Here is a 17,144-nt window from a genome sequence, read left to right on the forward strand (position 1 = left end):
TCCCTGGCTAAAGCGCTTGGGAAAGTAGCAGAAGGTGGCCCAGGTACAATTCTGGCATTAATAAAACATAGAGCCTAAGAAAGCTAAGTCTCTTATCATCTCCACTAACTGGTATGCCCTTTAGCTTTCTCAGCTACCACTCCACCCTCCCAGAATAACTAAGTCAGCACATCATTTTACTGGAAAACAATCTCCAAAGTTGAAGTTTGCTAATAGGAGAACCTTGTGTCTGTAGGTCAGTGGACTGTGGTCCTGTGGTTAACACCAAGGGTACATGCTAGTCAAAAAATTTCAAACTGTACAGTATTTGTTTGCTAACATCCCTTATCAGGCGTCCTAAAACATCTGCCTTTATTTCATGCGTTGGAAGTATGTGCAGTGCCTCCCATGTGTCAGGTAGTTTTGCAAGTGCTGGGGTTACAGTGGCAAACAAAACGAAGGCCCCCGCAGGTACGCCAGCTCTGTGGAGCATTAGAAGGCAACCAACACGGTGGGGGGAAAAGTCAAGAGTGCTGTTCAGGGTCCAGGTCGTAAGTGCCGCGGTCGGAGCGGGCCTCAAGCCAGATGATGTGCCATTTAAGCAGCAACATGGAAGAATGGGACTCCAGGGCAGCCACACCATTGCTCCAGCCTGAGGAGCCCAGCACTTCTCTTTGAGGGAGCTGCTGGCCCAGATCCACTGGTGTGTGGGAACAGCAGGTCTGAGAATGGAAAGGGAAGCCTTGCCTTTTTTTTTTTTCTAAATTTATACATTGTCATTGTAAAGTCAGATTTACAGTGAGACGGAGAGACAAAGATCTCATCTGCTGGTTTACTTCCCAAATAACCACAATCACCAGAGCTGAACAGATCCAAAACCAGGAGCCAGGAGCTTCTTCTGGGTCTCCCATGTGGGTTCAGGGTCCCAAGGCTTTGGGCCATCTTCTACTGCTTTTCCAGGCCACAAACAGGGATCTGAAAGGGAAGTGGAGGAGCCAAACACGAACCAGTGCCTATATGGAATCCTGGCTCATGCAAGGCAAGGACTTTAGCCACTAGGCTACTGTGCCGGGCTCAGGAAGGAGTGTTGAAAGAATTGCTTGGTCCCATCTCACCTTTGATCACTGTATTTGCTAAGACTTGGGAGGGCCTGGCTTTTCATTACATTCTCACCTCCAGCCAGCCTAGGCTGCTCACTGCCTTCTCTCTAAGTTCACAGCCAACTTTGGAGACAGCAGGAACAGTCTGCCATTCCCATTTCCCAGGGAAGCACAAGGAAGTTACAGGATTTTGAGGGTCTTTTTTTGTTTTAAGATTTATTTATTTTTATTGGAAAGGCAGATTTACAGAGAAGGAGAGACAGAGAAAAGATGTTTCATCTGCTGGTTCACTCCCCAAGTGGCCTCAACAGCTGGAAATGAGCTAATCCAAAACCAGGAGCTAGGAGCCTCTTCCGGGTCTCCCACATGGGTGCCGGATCCCAAGGCTTTGGGCCGTCCTCTACTGCTTTCCCAGACCACAAGCAGGGAGCTGGGAGGGAAGTGGAGCAGCCGGGACATGAACCAGTGTCCATATGGGATCCTAGCGTGTACAGGGGGAGGATTTTAAGCCACCAAGCTAATTTGCGGGGCCTAAGTCACAAGGTATACCTAAGGTCACACAATCAGGAAGTGAGGGATCCTCAAGCTTTGTACTCCTCCCACACCAACATGGCCCCTGCTCAAATATCCACCTGGCTCTCAACCCTGTTCCCTTTCTTCTAGACCGGCCTTCTCCAAACTGGAGGACTCCTTCGAGGCCCTCTCGCTCTATCTGGGAGAGCTGGCCATTCCGCTGCCGGCCGAGCTGGAGGAGCTGGACCACACCGTGAGCCTGCAGTACGGCCTGACCAGGGACTCACCTCCCTAGCCCTGGCGGCCCAGCCCCGCTGCAGGGGCGTGTCCCACAGCCCCCGTTCGCTGCCCACTCCACACCCCAGCCCTGCCTGGAAGCAGGGCCGTCCTGGCTTCCTGTGGATTGGCGGCTCATAGAGAAGCAGAACACGCCATCCCTACTACCTCCCCAGGAGGCGAGTGGGTGCAACACCCAGGAAATGCAGCCTGGTGACTGTCTATAGATCCAACACTCGCCTGAAAGCTGTGAAGAAGAAAACAGAACAAAACCAATAAGAGCCTGGACTCCAGGCCAGGAGGAAATCTGTTACTTGGGACCCCTTGGGAAGACCCTGGCAGGGATTCCAGGGGGGCTCCTGCTTTACACTAACCAGCATGACCTGGACCTGCTGGCTAGAGGTCCTGGGGGCAGGGAAGGGGGGGAACCTGCCTATGCATTCTGAAGTTGCTAGACCAGCTGGGTACAGGAGGACTTCAAGTGGGAGAGCATGGATGGACAACTGGTGGCCCAGGTGGCCCTCAAAGGGCACGAAATGATAGTGGTGCTCCCCACCATGTGCCCTCCAGATGCTGCCTACCCTGGAGCAGCAGGGAAGGGAGTAGGTGTTAGGGTATGCTGGAAGCTAGCCAGGAGGCAGGGAGAAGGCTAGTTGCTGCTCTCCTGCCAGGGGTTGTGGCTCTGGCCAGTTTGTGCATCACATCAAAGTTGGCAAGACGTATGTGTGTGTGTTGGAGGACAACAGGGAGAGGGGTAGTGTGTGGCCTCCACCTCATGTTCATAAACTGCAGCTGGAAGCCAGCTGAGAACCTCCGGGTGATGTCCTGAGACTGCAACAAGCACAGGAAGACAGTGGGGGCTGGGAAGAAAGAGGCCCTGCCAGCTAGAAATCCCACATGCCAGTTGCTGTCACTCAGTTCTCGGTGGGTTCCTGAGGACAGATACCTAAGTAAGACCCTTGGCCCAGAGCTGGATAGTTTCCGGAGGACTGTGTGGCTTGTTACTTGGGTCTGGGCAAGGTGGGATAGGGGAGCAGCCACAGCTTGCCCTCCAACATGCCCTATCCACGTAGCTAGGCAGATGTGGGTGGCAGAGCCCAGCAATGAGGTGCTGAGGGCCAACTGGCTTCTACCTCCTTTGTTGGCTAGCCCAACTCAGCCCCTGGTCACAGCTCCCCTGAGCAGGTCCAGGGGCACTGGACAACCTTAGGTCACCCTCCCCACATGCTACCCCATTCCCCACCCCCCGCCAGTGGTTCCCAGAGCTCCAGGGATTCTCCAGCACAACTAAGTTGGCCTCCTAAGTGGCTGCGAGCTTGCACCGTATTTAACAAATCGGGGATGGTTTTGGGGGTGGTTGTATTGGGCAGGGGGCAGGGCACAGGGGTGTGATCCTGGAGAGTGGTTGCTGTTAAAATATTATCTTGTTCCATCTGTTGGGTGAGACATGAAATATTGTACATAGGTCTGAAGAGTTACGGGGTCAGATGTCACCTCTGGGCAGTGTGGACTTACAGCTTGGACTGTCCTGCAAGCTTGCTGCTGCAAGGATGAGCCCCGGACTCCGGCAGTGGCCTGGGTCCGTGACTCTTCACCATTGCAGCTGTTTCCTCAAGCATGAAAATGATGGGCCCGAGTTGGGCCATTGAGCAGACTAAATAAATTAAAGTGGTGAACGTCAAGTTACTGTACCAAGAGTGAAAAGGTGACTTTGGGTTTGGCTCAGAGGTGGTCCAGGCCACACAGTTGGCCCACAGGCAGTGCTTCTGCACCCTACTTAATTCATCCACCTCATGCCCAACCATCAACTGCAGGGACAGCAGAAAATACAGGACCCACCCAAGGAAGCCCCTTGCTCAGCACAGGTCTGGCCTCCTCGCAGGCCACAGAGTCACCCCACCTCATGGTCATCTCCAGGCCAGGCATCCTGGCTCACGCTCTCCCCACACAGGGCTGAGTGTTGCCCTCTCAGTGGGTAGAAAGGAACGTAGGGCAGCCTGCCCCTTATGTCCCCAACAAGTACAGGAGTGGAGTTCACCTTCTGCATCCGGCTTCTACACACTTGGGGGGGGCGGGCGGGATATGGAGTGACCACTGGATGGGACAATGCTGTCTGGTTAATAGAAGTTTGGGCACACTATGAACCCATAAACCTAAAGGTAGGTTCTCTCAAGCGCTCCCCAAAATTCATTAGTCTGGCACCAGAGCTGAACCTGGTTCTTGCAAATCCCTGATCATGTGGGGTGGGAGGCCAGTTACTGTCAGAACTGTGATGCAACAGCCGGGCATGGGCCATGGTCACCCTGCAAACCAACTGCTAGAGGCCCTGGTTGTCCCTTGGGAATCATCACCTCACGGGGATGATTCTCTGGTCAGCTGTTCAATCACTTTAGCCCTAGCCTGCCTTTGCTACAGTACCACCCCTCCAGGGCAGTTGCTAGCACAAGGGGCTGTCTGGATGTGCCTGGGAACTAACCCCACCTCAGGGTTCTGCCAGAGAGAAATTACAGTGACCACTCACCTCCTCGGGATGCCCGCCCACTCTCATCCTACCTGTTCTCAACCCAGAAGATTTGCTGAGTGGGATGGTGATCAGGATAGAAGAGCTGCAGTTGCCAACCGTGCAACGGTTACCACCCTCCATGAGAGAGCCGCCTTCCAGTTTCTGGTCCACGCAGGCCTTGGACAAGGTAACTCCAAAGCTTCCTAAGTTGCGGGCAATGTGTCCGTGGCACTTCACAGAAACACTGGATTTTTAAATGTTTTTTTTTTAATATAAGTCAAATGCAGAGCAATTTCTCGTACTTTATATATGCAGGTATGAGGTATATAAAACATGTATACAGAGAAATGCTGTTATAGAAAAGTAGAAACCAGTAATGTTCTCTTGTCCAGCGTCATTAACACCGAGGGACCCCATCCGCCACTCCACTTTGGGGCAGTAGAAGGGGTCTGGGACGGAAGCTCTGTGGTTGGGGAGCCCAGCCAGTACTTCCAAGTATGACCTCAAGACTTGGAAGCCCCACTGAGCCCCCAGCACAGGGCAGCACAGTGCATTGGAGAAACATTAACGCTTGCTCACTGTCAGAAAGCTGGGCCCTCTTTTTGGCCATGCCAGTGTCTTGCCCTCTGACCTGGGGGAGGGGAAGGAGCAAAATCACTTTTTCTTCCCTGAGCCTAAAAGGCTTGAAGAACCCTAAGATCCTTTCCAATGGTTCCATGATTGTTACAAGTTCGAGGGCGTGATCCTAACTCTGCTGTCCCATCAGGAGGCGCTGCTGGCCTTGGAGGCCCCACCACAGAACATGCCCTGAAGTGCTGGGTTGCCTTTCTTCTGAGCTCCGTTTCCAGAAGCAAATCACCAGCTCTCTTAGTGCAATTCTCCACAGGTTAGCTGGCTGCTCTCTTACCCGTAACAACATAAGGTCACTGCCTAGCCTGCAGAAACACTGTGTGGGGGCTACCTCAGGCCCACCTCTGCAGCCCCTGTGGCCCAAAGCAAGAGCAGAGCCTTCTCTCAACCTTCTTCCTAAGTGGAATGTTTAGTGCAATTCAGCCCCCTTCCCTTATGAAGCAGGAAGGGTTCCTGGGCCTGGGCCTGGCCCACGGGTGTCAAGGCACATCACTCAATGCCAGCAAGCTGGAGCACACACACCCAGCCTACATCCCGTCCTCAGCCCCAAATTCTGACTTCTCCACAGACTCATTTCCAGCTCTCAGAGGTCAGCAGGGAATTTGATCCTGAATAGTTTACAAACTAAAATATACTTTTTTCCCCCTCTTGATCTGCTTGACCTTGTAGCTATGAATAACAGTGTACGCCACTGAATCTGTGGAAAACAGATGGAAAGGCGGAGATGGAGACCATCTTGGGCAAGCACTGAGGAGCCTGGGGGAGCTCCTCTGTCCCCGGGGAACACTTCCAGGGGTGCAGGCAATGTTCAGAAGCCCTTGTCAGCAGACGCCACTACCACCTCCCTCCACAGGCAAAACTACCTTTCCCAAGGGCTAGAGAAAGAGCATGGGAAGGCCCTACCCAGCCTTGCCCTCAAAGTCCACAGCGTGCCACGTGCTTCTGGCAATTAGGATCCACTCAAAAAAAAAAAGGATTTGAACCACAACACAAAGTGTAGATCCTCCTTGCTGTAGGAGGTGGGGTTCGTCCTGCACCAGTGTCTCTGTAAGGTCTCCTGCACAGCAGGGGCTCAGGCCCCCGGAGTGCCAGCTTGGCCCATGAGGGGAATGCTGCCCTCCTGGGGGCCCACCGGGGTCTGGCTGGCGTGGACCACCACGGTCTTCTCGTCCACCAGCTCGCAGGTGGGGTTGGTGAAGGCAGCCAGGGGCAGGGTGATCCGCTGCATCTCCCTCTCACAGGCTTTCTGCTCGTGCTGTGCTTTCAGATCCTTCCCCCTGGCGAGAAAAGAAGGAGACTATGCTTCAGGCCTTACTAGAGCCACTCAGTGGATGACCTGGGAGCACCCAATTCCAAGATCTTTAAGATGGCCTAAGGGCCAGCGCTGTGGCGTAGCAGGATAAAGCTGGTGACAGCAGCATCCCATGTGTTGGTGCTGGTTCGAGTCCCAACTGCACCATTGGTGATGCAGCAAAAGAATGCCCAAGTGCCTGGAACCCCCAGACCCACATGAGAAACCCAGATGAAGTTCCTGGCTCCAGCCTTTGGCCTGGCACTGCCCTGATTGTTGGCCGCCATTTGTGGAGTGAACCAGTGGATGGAAGATGGATATCTCTCTCCCTCTGTAACTCTGCCTTCCGAATATTTCAAAATAGGATGATAGCCTTGGGCCCAGCACGGTAGCAAGGCAGCTAAAAGTCCTCACCTTGCATACACTAGGATCCTATGTGGGCACCGGTTCTAATCCTGGTGGCCCTGCTTCCCATCGAGCTCCTTGCTTGTGGCCTGGGAAAGCAGTTGAGAATGGCCCAAAGCTTTGGGACCCTGCACCCGCGTGGGAGATGCAGAAGAGGCTCTGAACTCCTGGCTTCAGGTTGGCTCAGCTCCATCCATTGCAGCTGCTTGGGGAGTGAATCATCGGATGGAAGATCTTCCTCTCTCTCTCTCCTCTCTGTATATCTGACTTTGCAATTAAAAAAAAAAAATCTTCTGGGATGCAGCATGATTTGCCCTAACTAGGATGATTCACCAAACAAGGCTATCTTAATTTGGTTTCCCAAGCAAACTCCCCTATCCACCAGCCAGGGCAAGTTGTTTACGTGATCTCTGCAACCTTTCCCCACCAACTCTGGGTCTTAATCCATCATCTGTAAAACAAGAAGTCGGACTTCAACTAAAGGGCTCCTGCAGTTCTGTAAGATCCCTCACTTCATGAAGTCTGGCTCGCATTTGCTAGTTTTGTGAGATTCCCAGGAGGCAAAGTTGTGAGTTCATTACCCAAGCCACCGTGCATGACTGGGAGATGACGGTCGACCGCATCTTCCTCGTGAGCCTAACTACTGGACAGTGCCAGCCCACACAGCACAACTCCCATGACACTCAGAGGGCAGATGACGGAACCCTGCTCATGGGGTTAGGGTCACGCACCTGGATCAAGCATTCCCCCACTCATGCTGGGATTCACTGCCCCTGGGCACTATTGATCCGTCACTGCAAAGAATTTTGAAAATATACCCTCCTGTCATAAAGCAGGAAAGCCAGATTTTTCAATGTAAGGAGAAACTTGGAAGGTCTGGGTTAAACACCCAGGGGAAGATCAAAGGCAGTGGTATAGGGCTGGCACTGTGGCAGAGTAGGCTAAGTCTCTGCCTGCAGCACTGGCATCCCACGTGAGTGCCAGTTGGTATTCCAACTGCTCCGCTTTCAATCCAGCTCCCTGCTTATGGCCTGGGAAAGCAGTGGATAATGAATCAAGTCTTTGGGCCCCTGCGCCAATGTGGGAGACCTGGAGGAAGCTCCTGGCTTTGGATTGGCTCAGCATTGGCCATTGTAGCCCTTTAGGGAGTGAACCAGCTGGCAGAAGCTCTCTCCTCCTCTCTGTAACTCTGCCTTTCAAATAAAAATAAAATAAACTTTTCAAAAGGGAGAGACAGCGTGATAGCCTAGTGGCTAAATTCTCACTTTGCATCTGCTGAGATCCCAAATGGCCACCGGTTCATGAGCCAGCTGTTCCACTTCCCATCCAGCTCCATGCTTGTGGCCTGGAAGGCAGCAGAGGATAGGCCAAAGCCTTGAGACCCTAGACCCATGTGGGAGACCCTGAAAACATTCCTGGCTCCTGGCTTCGGGTCGGCTAAGCTTGGGCTGTTGCAGCCAATTGGGGAGTGAATCAGCAGATTGAATATCTTTCTGTCTCTCCTTCTCTCTGCATATCTGGCTTTCCAATAACAAAATCAATCTTTTTAAAAAAATTAAAAGAAAACAATGGTATGCTGGTAAGTTAGTGTCTTTTGCCAAGGCCCGAATTCCCAACTGTAAAAAGGGCTGCAGGGAGAAGGAAAGCCGAGAACTTGTAACTTCTTTGGTCACTGCCAAGATACCAAGCAGTGGCCTTCACACCATCTAGGTCGTGCCCCTTGCAAACGACACACACACATTCTGCATTTGCCTCATCTTTTTCATGTCTGACCTTGCTAGATGATATCCCCACTTTACCGATGCAGAAACTCAGGCTTTGGAGTCACCCCAAAAGCCCAGCTTTCCTCTGTCCTCCTTCACACTAGCAAATGTCCGAGCTGAGGCCAGCTGAGCCACTGACAATAGTCAGGCTTCCTTAAGTCTTTAGTGAGGGTGGCGGGGGAGATCAATTCACATTACTAGGGCACAGCAGGCCTAAAGAGCAGCCAGGGATAAAGCAGAAGCCGATGCCGGGCTCTTCTCGACTGGGCTATACCCGCCTAGCAGCCTCCAAGCACACCCAACCTCACGTGCGTGCCTGCTGCTACCGGAGTCCTGGAGATACAGGGGCTGCCCCAGCTCCCTCGGAGGACAAGAAAGAGCCTTCCAGTCCCCTGCCGCTGTGCCTCAGGCAGCCCAGCCCCCATCTCTGCCCGGAGGGGCGGGGCCCAGCCAGGCTGTGACCAAGAAGGAACAAAAGGCTTATTCTCTGCCTCAGCTCCTCTCCTAAGAAGGGGTGGGGTGAAGCTGACTTATTTTTTTTTCTCTTCCCTCCCCCCCCCCTCGGCTTTTTTAAAATCAGCTCCCTCTGGACCTAGTGCAGACAGCACACTTACGAGCACGGAAGGGGAGTTGCTCTGAACCCTGCGGCCTAGACAACCAAGGACAAAGACCCAGCCGCGCTGAGCTCCTGCTCCGGCCCCGCCCCTCCCCCCCTCCACTGGCTGTCCGTCCTCCCCTGGGAGGAAACCTGGTGCCTGTCCACTCTTCCCCAGCCAGGGAAAGGCTCCATCCCATTAGTCCAGCTCACGGCCTCTGGCAGAGTCCAAGGCTTGCAGTGACGACCCTGAGAGCTCTAGGGCCTGGACCCAGAATGGGGCTGGTCAGAGACAGGTGCACCCGGAGCAGCTGCCTGCCTCCTGCGTCCCCCTCCAGGTTAATGGAAACGCCGCCCACTTGCTTAGGCGACGCAACGCTTCTCAATGACTGCTGTTCCCATTTAGCTCCTCTCACCGCTCCCACTACATCAGCTGACCTCACTCTAACAACACCACCTCTGTGGTAACACCTCTGCGGTCTCTGAGGCCGAGACAACCAGCAGCAGTTGAAACTGCCTGCGCGAGCACGCAGTGAAACTGGGATTCGAACCCAGCGCTCCCTGTATTGCAGCCAGGCAGTGTTGTCTTTTTTAGGTTCTACCTGAGCTCAGAGAGTTATCCTTTGTAGCCCTGTCTCTATGCTGTTTTTCAGATGATGAAACAGAGGCCAGTGTCACATCCTGAATGGACGGCAGTTCCAGAAACAGAACCTGGTTCTTTTTCCCTCTGCTCTCCTTGGCAATTCTAAGCAACTTGACCTGAAGCTGCTGAGCGCTGGTAGAGGTAAAGACACATCCAGAGAGCTAGCTGTGGTGCTTGGACATTGGCTGCAAATGAAGTCAAAGTGTGTCCAGTGTGTCAGTTAGGCTTAGGCCTTTGTTATTCAAAAGGCACGTGCACACAAATGTGGGCTACCACTGTGGTTACTATCATGGGGTGTCCTACTACGTGTCCCTGCTGGACAGATAAGGTACTGAGGTTGAGGGGACAACACAGCCTACAGTGCCTTCCAGGGCTCTGCTCTCTCTGACTTGTGGGGCAGGGGAGGGTGTGGGCAGGCGGCAGCTGAGAGCTGGTCTCCAGCCCACATGTGGTTTCCTGTTGTACAGTCTGTTCTCAGAGCAGTTGTGCTGAGGAAAGGAGTGGACGGGTAATCACTGACAGGGAGTCAGGTGACTTGGGGCCTTGCCCTGAGTTTATGGGAAAAGCAAAGGGAGGCTCCTGAACAGCTAATCCAGAAGAAAAAGACAACTGGACTTCCTCCCCGGGCACCAGCCCCCGGCTCAGAATCAAGAACTCTTTTTTTTTTTTTTTTAAGTCAGTTCAAGCACCAGGAAGGCCTGGAAACTGTCACCAGATGAGAGGAGAGCCAAATGCTGTCTAGAGAATATGGAGGGAGAAAATTGTTCAAGGCTAAAGCAAACCAATGTATTCTGGGGCTCGGGACTACATCACTTCCTCTAACTCTTCACACAGTTGTCCCTGGAAATGTCATGTCATCCCACAACCTCTTAGGACAACAACCTCTTAGGATACTACTTCTCTGTGAACCTCTGCATCCTGAATCACAGAAGAAAAAAGGAAAAAAAAAAACAGAATAAAGAGGCTGGCATTATAGTGCAGCAAGTTAAGCCGTCACTTTCAATGCCAACATCCTTTAAGGGCACCAGCTGGGAGTCCTGGCTGCTCCACTTCCCATCCAGCTCCCTGCTAATACATTGGGGAAGGCAGCAGAGGATGGCCTAAGTGCCAGCATCCCTGGCACCCCTGTTAAAACTCCTGGTTCCTGGCTTCAGCCTGGATCCCAGCCCTTGAAACCATTTGGGGAATGAACCAGCAGATGGACGATCTCTTTCCCTCACTGTCTCTGTAACTGTGCCTTTCAAAGTAATAAACCAGTCTTTAAAAAAAAAAGAGAGAAAGAAAAGCAGAGATGGAATGGAGTATGCATAGCATCAGCACACTACAGAAAAAAAAAAACCTTTTGTTTACTGTCACTTACTATGTGATCTGTACTGAACCAGGCAACCGCATGCCTTCGCCCACAGCAATACTCCAGGGGACAGGGACAATATAGGGACAATTTGCTCAGACTCAAGCAAATAGCCAGTTAGTGGCAGGCCTGGGACTTCTGGGACTTTCCTCTACCAACTTCTAGGTAAATAACCTCACACAGGGTACCCATCCCCTCCGGCTTCGAGTTTTCTCAATTGGAAATGATAATAGCATGTACCTCATCATGGTTAATTGCAAGAAGTGCATGCATGCACACAAAGTGATTGAAGCGGATATATGGTAAATGTCTGCTATTGCTGGTACTGCTGCTACCTAATTACCCTCTTGATCTGTAAGGTCAGCTGCAGGAACCCAAGGTTTATATAATATGGAGGCTGGGGTCCAGACTCCCATCCCTAGAACACACAGATTATTGTCACTTCCTCTACAGGAACACATAGCCCATAGAGAAGAAATTCCACAGGCCCTCGGCTGAAAGACAAATCCCTAGACGTTGCCAGAAGGCAGCAAGTAACTTTCCAGGGCAAGCCGCTCCTGCAGGAGTGAATCCCATCACTGACTTTGAGAATCTTTTCCGCATGGCATCTCAGGGGACCTTCCAAAATAAGCATTCTTCCTCCTCCTGCTGTCCCAGCCGCAAAGCATGGCCATAAGTTTGCTTCTGTTTTTATTTTTTAAGAGCTACTTATTTGAAAGGCAGAGTGACAGAGAAAGGGAGTGAGGAGAAGACACACACACACACACACACTCCTTCCCATCTGCTGGCTTGCTACCCAAAGAGCCACAACAGCCAGGAAAAAGTTGAAAGTCAGGAACAAGGAACTCGATCCAGGTCTCCCACAGGGATGGCAGAAGCCCAGCTACTTCAGATCATCTTCCACTTTCCCAAGCACATTAGCAAGGAGCTGGATTAGAAGCACAGTAGCCAGGACTCAATCAGGCACTCCGGGATGTCAAAATTGCAGACAGCCGCTTACTGTGCTGCATCATCCCCCAGGGACTGCCCTCTGGGTTTCGTGTGTGTGAAGTAATGGCAATTAGATTATCTCCAGCTCACTTTTTTGCTTCCTACCTTTGGAGGAGATTTCACTGCTTATGGACTAGGAAATGTAAAATTCCAATGATTCAAAAAAAAAAAAAAAAGCTGTCTGGGAAACTTTTCCAGTAGCAGAATTTTATAAAGTACAGAAATGCAGTGAGATTGCAGCCAGATTTTTCCCCATGCCACACACACAGCATGAGACAGCAACAAATCTGGTATCCAAAGAGTTAGATCAGGGGCTGAACATGTGGCCTGCTTGTGATGCTTGACTCTCATAGCCAAGTTGCTGGGTTCAAGTTCCAGCTTCCACATGCCAGCTTCCACTGATAGCAACCCTACAAGGCAGCAGATGACCGTTCAAGTAGTTGGAGCCCTGTCACCCACTGTGGGAAACCAGGACTAGCTCCCATCTTTGTCCGGTCCAGCTCAACCCTGACTTTTGTGAGCATGAAGGACAAGAAGAATCCAGACCTCACAAGGCTTTTTCTAATGAGAAGCAAAAGCACAGCAGAAAGTATTTGTTTAGGATCACTGGGTCAAGACTGGAACCAAGTATCTACATCTTGGAGCTGGTTTTGCATTCTTTCAACACCTCACCTCCTTTCAGTAAGAAAGTCACAAAGAAAAACAGATTTGGCTCCCTTACTCCTCTCAAAAGGGGTCCAGAAGAGAAGTTACTGACCTTTTGTAGGTGTAGCCCAAGATGATGCCAGCTCCTATAGCAATAATGATCACCATCATGGTAATGCCCAGTACATAGCCTGCGGGAGACACATGGAGACCCATGAACCACAAACCACCTCCCCTGCCAGTCAGCAAACCACATCTCTTGATGAATGGCAAGCAGGGAAAGGAGGGGACTGGGACCCTCATACCTAGAGTCCCTAAGTCCTTTTTCTCCTTGGAGTTCATCCGCACCCGCTGGCTGATGCCAACCGCGGGCTGCACAGCTGCAGCCTCACTCCGAGCAGGCAGGGCATTGGCAGGAGGGAACACCTGCGCCGGCTCTGCCCCGGGCGCTTCCTCCTCCGTCTCTGTGCTGGAGGCTCCAGGGTCCTGGGAGGTGGTTTCTGGTGGTGAAGTGAGACAGACCTCTCATCAAAGACTGCCCTGAAGGATTTCCAAACAGCTGAACCTAGACCCAGAAGTGCTGAGGGAGATGAGGAGAGTCCACCTTAGAATGGTTCCTCCCAACCCCCACCACACACAACCCGGGGGCACACACACACACAAACACACACACACAACTTTCCCCTAAAAGCTGCACTATCGCTGGGACAAAAACCAAGCCCTGAGCAAGGGTCTCCTTTCTGCCTCCCACGCTTCTCTTCAAACCCTTGCGATCTCCCCCACCCCCCACCTCTCTCCATCAAGAGACATCTTGAGTCCTCTGAGCAGCTCACATTGGTTACTGAGCTCACGCTTTGGGGTCAGTCACAGAGTTAAATGCTTGAGTTTGAGTTTTTTTTTTTTTTTTTTTAATCTCATTTAATCCCGGAAATTCTCGCTCCCGAGCGGGAGCAACAGATCTAATACAAAAGAAAAGCGGATTAATATCTGGACGCTGAATAATATCTGGACGCTGAATAATATCTGGACTTAGGCTTCCTCCTCCGGGGGAAAAATGCCTAGCACACAACAGAATGGCTCTCTTCGAGAATCGCCACCGCCGAACACCCCTCGCAGATCGCGGCGCGCCGGACGCTCCCTCCAGGCTCGCCTCCCACGGTTGTTTACAAGCGCTCTCCCAGAATGAGCTCACTCGGAGCCGCGGCGGAGGCCAATCGGCTTTGAGCCTCGCGGCCTGGAGACAGCCCTGGCCAATCGGCGCGGCGCAGGGGCGGGGCGAAGCCGGCTGGCGTCGCGCGGCCGCACGTGCGCGGCGGGAGTAACCGGCCGCTCCCCCAGGCAGCGCCTCCCTCAGGGGGTCCTGAGGGGACGGTGTCCACGAGCGGATACCTGGGCAGCGCAAGTCCTCACAAGACCTCTTCTCAGGGGCACCCGTCTGGCCGCTAACGTAGCACCAGGGTCCGCGAGGGTCCTGGTCTGGGTTCCGGCAGTAGTTGTGGTTGTCCGCGGTGCCTGAGGAGAATGGAAGAGAAGGCGCCATGGACTGGGGAACTGGGGCCCTGGGGCAGGACGGTGGCCCGCCTGACGGCCAGCTCCGCCCGTTGCCCCAGCGGACACTCACCCGACTCGGGGCCCGGCGCCAAGCGGTTGCTCTGCACGTCCAGCCAGTTGAGGCAGCGGAGACCCGGCGCTGGGGAGGGCTGGTCCTCTCGGTACAGGTGACCGTGGTCCCAGAAGCAGCCTGTCAAGAAGAGACCCCCCCACACACACCGCCATTCCCTGAGTGACAAGGAGCAGCTCGTGGAAGACGCCGAGCTTGGCGGGCAGGGGACCCTCACGGCGGCCAGCCATGGCCCTCTGCTGGGGCTGCTGCTGCTGCTGCTGGGGAGTGGTCACACTGAGCTCTGCGGGGAAACTTCACCTGCCTCCAGGGGTGACTGTGAGGCCCCGAGTGATGGCCGAGAAACAGCCTGTGAAAGCTCCCAAGCCGGGAACTGTGACAGCAGCGCTCCAAAAATGAGAATGATTTTTTTTCCCCCTTCCAAGTCAGGAAGCACTGGAGTGCACAGGGGGGCTGTTGCTACTCTTGAACTTGGGATCACTTTGGTGAGGAGAAAAGGAGGAAGATTCGATTTTGGGTCCCTTAGCGGAGACAGTGGGGCACTTTGGTGGACTGCCAGACTTGAAAACCTGTGTTGTAACGCCCCTGTTACATAAACTCTGGTGTTCCCTGCTCGGCGGCTACGGCCACCTCCTGCCAGTTTAAGAAGGTTTTTGTAGACGTCTTCCCAGGAAACCTGTCTCATCTGGATGTGACTCCAAACTCCCACTCCCCTTGGGGCTGCAAGGAGAGAGCCACAGGAGGAGGTTGGGGCGGTGGGCCTGTGCCCCCTGGGGAGCCACAGCCATGCAAAGAGCTTGAACTTGAACAGAACAGGAGTTGGGGAGTAGGGGAGATGTGCCCCCACCCCACAAATACACACACACCAAGCTCCATAGGCTCTTGTGCAAGGAAAAGGGAAAGTGGCTACTTGCCTTTGTTCTTAATGGCAAAGATGGAGCTACAAGCCCAGGAAAGGAAAGAAAAGAGAAAAGGAAAAAAAAAAAAAGCCTTTCTAGCACAACAAAAGGTAAACTAAAAGCTTCACTTCTGGTCATCCCAGCCACGTTTAGGAAGCTGAGAGCTTCACGGAGTTGTTGGAGAAAAAGGAAAGAGTGTCATCTCACCTCCAGATCCGTAAGCTTCTGCAAGGAGCATGTTGCTGAGGACCAAGGTTTGTACCCAGGCCAACTGCATCCTCCTCCCCTCCTCCATCCTGCAGGTGCCTGAACACCTAAGTGTCCAACCAGGGTCCCCCCCTTGGCAGCGGCTCTGCCTTCCGGGACTCAGCCCTTGCAGTCAGACCTGCCCTTGTTATGCTCTTCTGGTAAACAGCCTCTCTTTAGAACTGGGAGCTTCCCCAGCTAGCTTGCTGCAGCGCGAGGTGTTTTTTTGAGCTGGAAGGCGCCCCCTGGGTCCTAAGCCTCCTATGCCATGCAAGATCACTAACCCTGAGCCAAGAGAGGGAAACTCAGCCAAGGGAAGAGAGAAAGCAGAGAGACTCCGGCTGTGCTGAGCCACAGTCGGGAGACCTGCACACGCACGGCAGCTTCCCTGGGGCTTTTCATCTCTTCTGTTTGCATTTATGTGAGTAAAGAAAAGATCACTCGGTCCAGAGGCACCCTTGGGGGGAGTTAATAAGCACCGAAGTACCCAAAGCAGTTTAGGGACAACATGCTAGTTGCAGACACCACAACAGGAGGAATTGAAAAGCACATAGAGGGCACAAAGAATATCTGGGTAGAAGGAACTCTTCATAGCCATCCTGGATAAAGAAAAAGGGCCTTTGTGGGTCACATGTTTATGTGACAGTTTTAAAAAATCTTTGCCGGTGTCAGATCAGACACTTTCTTCTGTTTACATTTGAGATTTTGGGTGCCCACACATAGCAGGAATATAGAAGTGGGGGATTTTAGTTGAAAATACATGTTATACAAATGTTGGGAAATTTGCTCAGCTGTGTTGTAACATGCATCTGGCCCCGACTTGTTAGAGAGGAAGTCAAGTAAAATATTTGCTTTCCTCCAACCCCCACCCCATGGGAAATCCATTTGCAGTGATCTATAAAATCCACAACCATATGACTTTGGCCCTTTGGAGATAGCTGAAGAGCCCTGTTGTTGTTTGGCTGACAGTTCAAGTTCAAAGGCAGCCTCAGTAAACTGAGAGATAGAGCAGAGTGGTTGGCCAAGACTACCTTGTGACTCGGGACAAATCTCAAAATAGTAATGGGAGACTGTCTTTTTTAATCGTGCAGGAGGAAATTTAGGGAGGGGAAAAGAAAATAACTAAATAAGCTTTAAAATTGTCAGCATGAAAGAAAGCTTATGCAAATCCAGCAAGCCAAAGTGAGTTGTAGTTCACTGCAGAGTCCGGGACAAGAAGGGGTAGGGAGGCGTGTTTGGTGTGGCCTCAAAAGCAGTTAATGAACACTGATTCCTTCAGTCCACATACAAAAGTGTACTGCCTTGTTACAGCCCCTTTGCCAGCTTCTCACACAGCCTCTTACCTCCATCCCTGCAGCATCATCCAAATTTATTCCACATATACACAACATAGATACTGAGCTGACAAAAATGTTAAGACTGTGACAACTCTAGTGTCTGTCAGCATTTGCATTAACTTTATAAACATTCTTTGGATAACCTACTACCTTGCTAGGTGCAGTTTTAGATGCTGAGGATACATCTGTGAAGCAACTATTTGAAAACTCTCATCGTGAAGGGACAGATGACAAATAGGTAAAAATGTCAAGTAGCCTTAAGTGTTCAGAAAGAAAAAAAAAACATGAAACAGGATAAGGGCAAAAGCAACAGGATGGTATTTCACTTGCTAAAGAAAGAAAGTTACTACTTTTTTT

The 17,144-nt window shown here is 52.1% G+C and overlaps 2 protein-coding genes across 5 annotated transcripts in view; one reads left to right on the forward strand and one right to left on the reverse strand.

Moving 5' to 3' along the window:
• The window catches only part of LOC101532959 (E3 ubiquitin-protein ligase RNF185), a 107,339-nt gene extending 103,911 nt beyond the window's left edge, over positions 1–3,428 (forward strand). For all 4 annotated transcript variants that reach the window (XM_058656886.1, XM_058656887.1, XM_058656888.1 and 1 more), the window contains one exon: positions 1,743–3,428. In XM_058656886.1, coding sequence (XP_058512869.1) covers positions 1,743–1,887 — 145 coding nt within the window. In that variant the 3' untranslated portion in view covers positions 1,888–3,428. The remainder of the gene's footprint in view (positions 1–1,742) is intronic.
• Positions 3,429–4,655: 1,227 nt separating this feature from the next.
• On the reverse strand, positions 4,656–15,660 carry PIK3IP1 (phosphoinositide-3-kinase interacting protein 1). The gene is made up of 6 exons (XM_004591998.2): positions 15,412–15,660; positions 14,306–14,425; positions 14,074–14,196; positions 12,990–13,184; positions 12,797–12,875; positions 4,656–6,278 (listed from the first exon to the last, which is right to left on the reverse strand). Exons 1-6 carry the CDS (start codon positions 15,497–15,499, stop codon positions 6,074–6,076), a joined length of 810 nt encoding a protein of 269 aa, XP_004592055.2. The 5' UTR covers positions 15,500–15,660; the 3' UTR covers positions 4,656–6,073.
• Between the last annotated feature and the right edge of the window lie 1,484 nt (positions 15,661–17,144).

The sequence above is a fragment of the Ochotona princeps genome, chromosome 29 (genome assembly GCF_030435755.1).
Source record: "Ochotona princeps isolate mOchPri1 chromosome 29, mOchPri1.hap1, whole genome shotgun sequence".
Taxonomy (NCBI): domain Eukaryota; kingdom Metazoa; phylum Chordata; class Mammalia; order Lagomorpha; family Ochotonidae; genus Ochotona; species Ochotona princeps.